Source organism: Alligator sinensis, unplaced genomic scaffold (genome assembly GCF_000455745.1).
Source record: "Alligator sinensis unplaced genomic scaffold, ASM45574v1 scaffold280_1, whole genome shotgun sequence".
NCBI classification, from domain to species: Eukaryota; Metazoa; Chordata; order Crocodylia; family Alligatoridae; genus Alligator; species Alligator sinensis.
The window spans coordinates 5,814,490-5,823,273 of record NW_005841835.1 but is presented as its reverse complement, the minus strand read 5'-3'; the positions used below and the strand labels follow the sequence as shown (position 1 = coordinate 5,823,273).

Sequence of the window (8,784 nt, the reverse complement as noted above, 5' to 3'; positions counted from 1 at the left end):
TGGCAGCATTCCCTGATGCTGGGAGCGCTTTGATTGGCTGTTTCCATCAGCCAGTCAGAGTGTAAGTAAAGCGTTACAGACAGACAAACGGACTTAGGCTTTTATAATAGAATCAATATGGATAGTTTTGTTACAGTTTTGCATATGCCCATGATGCCCCTGAAGGATCAAGCTGGGCTTTTGTTAAATGTAGCCATTTACTGTTAAGTCATCTGGCAAGTGGCTGTTTCATTATACAGGCAACCCCTGCTTAACGCCATTTCACTTAGCGCTGTTTCACTATAATACTCATTTTAAATTGATACCTGATTTTACTTAGTGCTCAGCAAGTTTTGCTATAATGCTCGCGGTTGCCATCTTGGGTCGTCAAATACTTTCAGTTTTGCCTAACATTCATTTTGCTTAAGGCTCAGTTTTCTAGGAACCAATTAAGATTGCTAAGCAGGGGTTGCCTGTACTGTCCTTTGTGATGGGAAGGGAAAACACTCTTCTCAATAGAATAGGCAACAGTTGCCTAACATTAGATGTCTCATAACTAAAGGGGAAAAGTTTTTGTTAAAAGCAAGCTTAATGATTATGAATGAAATTAATGTCAACACAATTCATTTCCTGCCTCATGTATGATATCTCTGCTTTCTATTTTTGGTTTATTAAGATCACAAGATGATCCCTTTCTGGTATACGCCACTCTTCATTCAGGCAATCATTCTAAGTTTGTTACTAGAGACCTTTTGCGAGATCACAAGGCTTGTTTGCCTGAGAGTATTCAACAGCTGTTTTTCAAGTGGCAACGGGGACACCAGTTGATGCCTTTTTCCTCACGCACAAAAAAGATATCTTTTGCGGTAAGTGCTGTTTAGAGTGCACAATGAGCAATAAAGGTATGCAATATAAGACACTGGAAAGCCATGTAAGAGATTCCTGTTGAAGCCTACGATCTGGATCAGTGGGATCAAACTCCCAGATTAATTCACAAGAATACTTACCAAGTGCTCAAGAGGTCAGAGGCCTGTTGAAGGGACAAGACAATGACATTTCAAGTGCTTAGGCATCTGTTTAAATGCAGAATTGTTGTTTTACATGAAGTGAGCCTCAGGTGCAGTGTACTATGGATGTTTATATCTGAAATTGGAGCCTTCCACATACTAATTTAATCCTTTTCTTGCACCTGGTTTAAGCTTGGAAATAGGAATTCTCCTTACCGAGTCTTCTGTAAAGTAGCATATTTAACCCTAAAAAAAGAACTCCTTATTTTAAGGAAGCATTCAGAGGCAAATACAGATGGTTTCAGTGTAGTAAACACAGTTGATCTAGGTAAGTGTTTGATGCAGTGAACAGGTACATAAAGAGCATACAGCCAATGAGTGAGTACTGAGTGTCCTATGCTCAGAGACATCCTTTTGAACATAGCACGTTATAGTTGTGGCTGGAGGACATCAATTCCTATTTCCCTTTAGCCATGAACAGCTCATTAACAAGAGCTCAGCACTTAACTGGCCTCAGAGCTATATGATTCATCATGTGACATGTTCCAGGTCTTGTATTTTTCTAATTTTGGGTCTAGTTATGTTGTAATTGTATAGTCTTTTCTTTAACCATCTTAGAATCATAAAAAATAAGGGTTGGAAGGGACCCCAGGAGGTCATTTAGTCCAAGCCCCTGTTCAGTGCAGGGCTATCTTCAACAAGGTCATTCCAGCCAGAGCTTAAAAACCTCCAAGGATGGAAATTCCTCGTTGTCTCTGGCTAACTTGTTCCAGTGCTTTACTACCCTCCTAGTAAAAAAGTTTTTCCTCATATGCAACCTAAACTTTACTTGGTGCAACTTGAGACCATTGCTCCTTGTTCTGTCATTTGCAACCACTGAAAACAATCTAGATCGAGATCCGTCCTCTTTGGAGCAACTCTTCAGGTAGTTGAAGGCTGTTTTTAAATACCCTCTGGCATCTTCTCTTCTCCGGGCTAAACAAGCCCACTTCTCTCAGCCTTTCCTCAGAAGTCCTGTTCCCAAACCCCCTAACCATTTCCACTGGACTCTGTCCAATTTGTCTGCATCCTTTCTGTAGTGGGTGCCTCAAAACTGGACAGTGCTCCAGCTGTGGTCTCACCAGTGCTGAATAGAGGGGTAGAATCACTTCCCTCAGTCTAGCTGGCAGTGCTCCTAATAATGCAGCCCAGTATGTTGTTAGCCTTCTTCACAACAATGGCACGCTGTTGGCTTATGTTCGACTTGCTGTCCACTGTAACTCCCAGGTCCTTTTGTGCAGAGCTGCTGCTTAGCCAGTCAGTTCCCAGTCTGTACCGAGGCCTGGGATTGTTCCATCCTAAATGCTGGACTTTGCATTTGTCTTTTTTGAACATTTGGTCCAATATGCCAATTGGTCAAGGCCTCTCTGAATCCTAGCCCCATCCTCCAGCAGATCTACTACTCCCCCCCAGCTTGGGGTCATCTGCAAATTTACTGAGGGTGCACTCCATCCCATCTTTCAGGTCACTGATAAATATATTTAAAAGTACAGGCCCTAAGACTAATCCCTGGGGCACTCCAGTTAATATTGGTAGTCAACTAGGTATCAAGCCATTGATTGCTACCCTTTGAGCAATCCAGCCAGGGCTCTATCTAGTGTGAACTACCCCCTATTCAATACCCTCCCTGGCATCTTCTGTTATTGGTTTAGAGATGCCAGAGGAAATGTTTCCAACTGTTCTGTTCACTAGCCATTAATAAGTCTATCACCTGTGACTTTATCCAGTTTGTAAACCCAGCTATGCTGTCTGCCTCCACCATGTCCTGTGGCAGTGAATTCCACAATTAACTATGCATTGCATTTAAAAAAACAAAACAAAACAAAACAACTCTCTCTTAGTTTTAAACCTGTCACCTACTAATTTCAGCAGGTGCTCCCTAGTTCTATTTTGCAAGGCAGACAAACATTTTCTTTTTAATTTCCAGAAATATCAAAGAAAAATTGTTGTTGTTCTCTGGTGGGAGATTGGAAACCACATTTTAACCACTCCAAGACTCCAGATTACTAACAATGTTTCAGCTTTTCCTCACTAGAATTTAAGGTGCATTTGCATCTGAGAGAGAGATGAATGAATGTGTGCTCAGATGAAATATTTAAAAGTACAGAAGTCAGAGTCTATACAAAGAAGAAGAAAAAAGAGGGGGAAAGTAGAGTCATAATTTACTATGACTTACTGAGAAAGATAAAAGTAAATAATACATACCTTCAAGTCAGCAAAAGAATTCTTAGTTTAGTGTTTCCCCGAGTTCAATAGAACTGAATTAGAAAAAAGAATACTGGGGCCCAGTTACATTTTGTTTACTTGTATTGTGTGCTTTATATAGGAGGTCCTGGATTTGTGGGCCAAGATTCAAGAACAAAAATAAGTAAACTGCCTGCGAGCAACACTTCAAATCTACTTTAACATGTTTCACTTCGAGTTTTCTGTTTTGCAAAACCCATGAGTAGCTTTCCACTTAGACTTCTGAGAAAGGAAGGAAATATTTATTAGCAGTCAAGTGTAATCATTTTACTTTATATAGCTTAAAGTTGGTATAATGTTTCTTTTTCCCTTTTTTTTTTTTTACCCAACAGCCTATACTTAGTTACGATACAGTGGTACAGACTACAGGTGACACGTGGCATATTCCATATGATGACCACCTGGTGGAAAGATATTCCTATGAAGTGCCAAGAAAATGGCTTTGCCTTCAGAGAAAATAAGAGTGCAGTTTTACAAACTGAAGCTTCAGTCATTTACTACTGTTGCTAGCTGGCTACCAACCCTCCCTTCAAACCATGTCTAGTTACAGGATTAGCATGCCATAATGTGAATCCTGAAGCTGACTAAATGTTCAGTTACTATATTGATTTGGTTAAGTTCATTCAAGTCAGTGACAGTACACCAAGGGTGAATTTTGACTATTATAATTGCAAACCATTTTTGTATCTTACTAGCCGACTTTTTTTTTTTTAATTACAAAATTAATTTTTCCGTCTTTGAATGTCATAGCTCTTTTTCTTAAGAATTTCAACAGGAGAGAGATTCAAGAAGTTTGAACTTAGGCATATTTCTGAAATTATACCAAGGAGCTGCACATTGAACCTGATGCACCTGGCTCAATTTATTGGACCTAGAGTGTCAGGCTGGTGCACTTGATGTTTACCATTCACCTTTTAAGTTTAGTATTGATCTTTCCTTAAACTAAGATTTTGTATGCAAGAGATTTGTTGCAGAAACATCATCTGTTAAGTTTTTGTTTGTGAGCATAAATGAAATCAAGCAATATAAATAACCTGTGGATTCCAACACTGCAACTAAATTTTAGTTTCTGTATTTGCAAAGATATACAGTATTGAACTGATGTTCTCATGGAAACAAATGTGTTTATTTAAATAAACATTGATTATGGACAGGCCTTCACTACAGGCAATGATATGGCCTTGAACTCTGTGTAGACTCTTGCAAATTGTACCTGAAATTATAACACCATAAAGATGGTGCAGAATTACATAAAAATGGAGAATCCATTATTATTTATTACTGTCTTTACCTGAATCCAAGATGACTTTGAGTTGGAGATGATCCTTGTAGCAGAGCTGGGGGCCAGAGATGGTGGGATCTGTCCCTGGTGACCTCTGTCTTTACTTCTGGTTCTCTCCCTTTTACTTTTCTGTCATGCCTTTGATGATACTTTAAGAGAAAAAGAAGTTGGAGGGGGCTGCCTCCATCCCAGGGTCTCGCTGTCTGGCTTACCCATCCATACATCTCTGTTCATGTTGTGTCCTATTGATTCATGAACTCCAATCTCCTCTGTAGCCAGCCACGCTCATGCCTTGCAGGTGTCAGCAGTCAGGTCAGTGAGCCTTTGGCCGCAGGTTCTTCTTCTGCCCTGTCAGGCTTATAAGCATCTGATCAGGCTTCCCCCCTCCTGGAGCTACGAGCCCTTTCTCGGGCTGTGGGCCCCTGGCCTTTCCCTCCCCTTTCTTGGGGCCATGGGTCCCTGACCCTGGCTTTACCTAACTCCAGCACTGGGCCTATGGCCTGGTCTCAGTCACTTCCCTTTTTCTCAGGCAAGATGCCTAGCCCTAGCCCTCCCCATCTCAGGGTAGAGCTCTGTCCTTAGCAGGCTCAAGCTTGGTTGTGCTTCTAGGGCAGGCTCAAGCTTGGTTGTGCTTCTAGACACTATTAGGACCTCCTCCTCTTCCACTAATCAGTCCCAAACCAGTTCAAATCATAACAGAAAAGTCCAGCACTCCAGCTATAATCAAAATCAAGCACTCTGACTGTGTAAGAAAGTTCAGCTCACAGGCAACTCACAGTTCCTTAGTACTCTACCTGTTACAAGGTCTCTGGCAGTCTCTCAGCCTGGGCATAGCACTAAGCCCCCCCCCTTGGTGATGAAGCAGCTAGAGTTCCTCAGGCAGTCTCCCAGCCTGGGCCATCATGGAGAGGCTCCTCTGGCAGCCTGCCTCCTGGCTTCAAGTCCTGGGCTTATATAGGGCCTAGATCCCACCCCTCCAGATCTTGTGGTCTCTCAACCACTGCAGGTGCCTTTTAAGTTAACTAGTTGGTCTTCAGAGCTTCTCCTAGCTGTGGGAGATAGGAGCTAACTGCCCCACTTCCCAGCACTATTGTGGTGAAGCTAGTCTTGCAGTAGGCAGACCACTGTCCCCATCCTTCTCTGCCCTATTGAACTATTTGCTACTCTTTTGCAAGCAGCCTAGTCCACCTGAACTCTTCCCTGCTGCCAGCTTTCTCCATAGTAATGGAGCCCCTGGCTTCTTATTCTTATCCTCAGCTTGTCTAATATCTTACAACTATATATAGTAGTTAGTCCAATAAAAGATATTACCAGACAAATCTTCCCCTCCTGAGCCCCTTACTGCCAGTATTAGGAAAGGAACTTGGAACTGAATGGACACAAATACTGGTAATAGAGTACATCACATCTTGAGCTGGTCCTTCAGAATAGGATGAAGCACAGTTACAGGCTGGTATGAAAGAAGACTGAAAAGGTGCTGCAGCTGTGAATAGAGATCTGTTTGTCATGCTACTGAGCTACAAAATATCAGAGAACAATCGTCCTGTGCAGTTCTTCTTTCCTGTGTCAGAGAACCTGACTCTAATGGGCCTAAAGAAAGTTAATGAGTAGCAGACCAAAAATAAATCCCTTTTATTTTTGGCTATTTTGAAACAACAGCATAGTTTGAAGTTCAGTAATTTGCCACATATATTGAGGGAGCTGATGGAGAGGCTTCTGAAACAATATCACTCCACTCTGCCATGCCTCTTAAAATGTTGGATTTTTAAAATTTATTGTAGGTCTAAAATGAGATACTGAATCTTTGATTCAAAACATGCAAGTCTCCTGACTTATTACCATGATTTATTTGCAGTTAGACTATATGGACAATAATTCCTGCAATTTTCCATCTTCTTTTCCTTAAAGGGAAAGGGGCTCCAGTAGCTAGCTCTGTTGGCCTATGCAATGAGAATTTTCACAATGCTGTATTTAATTTTTTGCCTACGGAGGGAGTTGTTATTATTTGAGGAAAGAGGGCCAGTGCCTTTCTATATACGATCAAACTCTCTCTCATAAGATGCAGTAAATTACAAATAGGTAATTGAAAAAATAAGGGAAAAAATTAAAGGCACATTGAGAGATCACTATCCAAAAAGTAGATGGAAATAGTATTTTCCTACAGGCATTCTGAGTCCATTTAGCAGTTGTACACTAACAGGTAACAGATTTTGGAAAATGGCTTTCCAGGTTGGTTTATGACATAATTAAAAAACCAAAAACATTTCTACACTCAGTAGGGGAAATCCAAGGCACTAGTTTCATAGTTTCTAGGGTCAGAAGGGACCTGAACAGACCCCATGCCCTGGGCAGGAATGAGTGCTGGGATCATAATATTCCAGCCAGATATCTATCCAGCCTCCTCTTGAAGACCCCAAGGTATGGGAGAGCACCACCTCTCTGGCCCCCCCCCTCTCTGGGGACCCCATCCCAAACCCTGGCAGCCATAACCATAAAGTGATGCCTCCTGATATCAAGCCTGAACCTGCTGTCAATGAATTTGGCCATTATTCCTTGTTATCCCAGGTTGTGCCCAGGGAAACAGCCTCGCCTATCTTCTGCTGGTCCCCTCTGGTGAGTTTACAGACAACCGCCAGATCCCCTCTGTCTTGTCTTGTGGAGGCTGAATAGATTCAGGCCCTATGTCTTCATAGGGCCTGGTCTGCTGCCCCCTGACCATGCGAGTAGCCCTCCTCTGGGACCCTCTCAAGGTTAGCCACATCCCTCTTGTGGAGTACTGCATCCAGTTCTGGGTGCTGCACTTCAACTGCAGCCTGACCAGCGTTGCATAGAGGGGAAGGATCACCTCCCTGGACCTGCTTGTGCTGCAACTGTAGATGTACGACAATGTGCGGTTAGCCTTACTAACTGCTTCCTCGCATTGGCGGCTCATGTCCATCTTGGAGTCAACAATGACTCCCCGATCCCTTTCAGCCACTGTGTTGTTGAGAAGGGTGTTCCCCAGCCTATAGGTGTGTTGCAGGTTCCTTCTCCCTAGATGCAGCACCCTGCACTTGTCTGTGTTGAGTTCCATTCTATTCTCATCCACCAACCAAGACATGTTCATGGCTTTAAATGGGGAATTTCCCTTTGTACCACATACTGATACACATTATGTCTTTTCAAATATCTTGCACTATGGTGATGCAGCTGTGGCAGAAATTAATCCTGAAATAAAAGCCCCACCTTTTTTCTCCTCTTGTAATCTGAAATCCATATACATGTATAAACGCACAGCCGGATTTTCCTTGCAAAACTGCTAATGCTTTAGAAGAGTAGCGCAAGAGTGACGCTGTGGCCAGCACAGTGCAGGAATTACACGAGGTAAGTATTCCTTAGGAAGACATCGATTATCAGACCAGCTACATAGCTGGAACCACGTTAGAGAAGCTTCCAAATGCAGGGCGTTCTTTGCCAGGGTCTAACGGAAGTGCGGCATTCACAAGCTTAGAATGGGGGAGAGAGTGCGGTGGGTGCACCGCAAGGCGCGGCACAACCCCAGTGCCCGAGGGGCTGTTCCGCCTCCGGCCTTCAAGACCCTTTCTCCCTCGCCATGTGAGAGCGCGCCACGGTCAGCAGCAAGCCCGGGCCGCGGGGTGCCGCCTGCGCGCCGGAGCGAGCCGAAGTGGGCTCGGGCGAAAAAGATGCGAGCAGCAAGCGAGGAGGGCGGCTCTGGTGGGGTCTCGTGTGGCCGCGCCGCCCTCCTTAGGCTCCGACGCCTGAGAGGAGGCAGCTGCGGTCCAGCTGGTCGACTGCCGCCCTCCCGCGATGCCACCGAACCAGTCTGTTGCCTCAACGCTCTGCGGTCCTTAGCGCTGGGGGGAGGACAAGCGTCTTCCTCCACCCTGTCTTGTGCGCGTGCGCAGTCCAGGTCACCCGGGTGCAGGCGGGAGGGTGCTCGGAAATATACATGTGCGGCAGAGGCGCCGCTTGAGCTGCTCCCGCGCTTGCGTGGAGTGCGTGCCCCGGAAGTGTTCCTGCTGCTGTCCCGTTCTGGCCGGTGGGCGCGGGCCCCGCGTGCTGTATCCAGGCCGGAGCGCGCGCCTCTCGCCATGTCCCGCGGCTCCAGCGCCGGCTTCGACCGACATATCACCATCTTCTCCCCCGAGGGCCGTCTCTACCAAGTCGGTGAGTGCCGCCGCCGAGATGCCGAGTCACGGGCCTGGCCGTGGCCTGCCCCCGCCCCCCCCCGGT

General features: G+C 44.8%; 2 protein-coding genes across 6 annotated transcripts in view; both read left to right on the top strand.

Annotated features, from left to right (window-relative positions):
- Positions 1 to 4,525, top strand: part of KIAA0391 (KIAA0391 ortholog) — an 84,438-nt gene extending 79,913 nt beyond the window's left edge. For 2 of the 3 annotated variants that reach the window (XM_025201555.1, XM_006015371.3), the window contains 2 exons: positions 656 to 845; positions 3,602 to 4,525. In XM_025201555.1, the coding sequence (XP_025057340.1) occupies positions 656 to 845; positions 3,602 to 3,730 (319 nt within the window). In that variant the 3' untranslated portion in view covers positions 3,731 to 4,525. Of the gene's footprint in view, positions 1 to 655; positions 846 to 3,601 lie in introns of those variants that run through there. The other variant, XR_003093566.1, reaches the window with a different exon arrangement.
- Positions 4,526 to 8,133: 3,608 nt separating this feature from the next.
- The window catches only part of PSMA6 (proteasome subunit alpha 6), a 25,134-nt gene continuing 24,483 nt past the window's right edge, over positions 8,134 to 8,784 (top strand). Inside the window, exon 1 of one of the 3 annotated variants that reach the window (XM_025201536.1) lies at positions 8,134 to 8,718. In XM_025201536.1, coding sequence (XP_025057321.1) covers positions 8,235 to 8,718 — 484 coding nt within the window. In that variant the 5' untranslated portion in view covers positions 8,134 to 8,234. The remainder of the gene's footprint in view (positions 8,719 to 8,784) is intronic. The other 2 variants (XM_006015368.3, XM_025201546.1) reach the window with 2 other exon arrangements.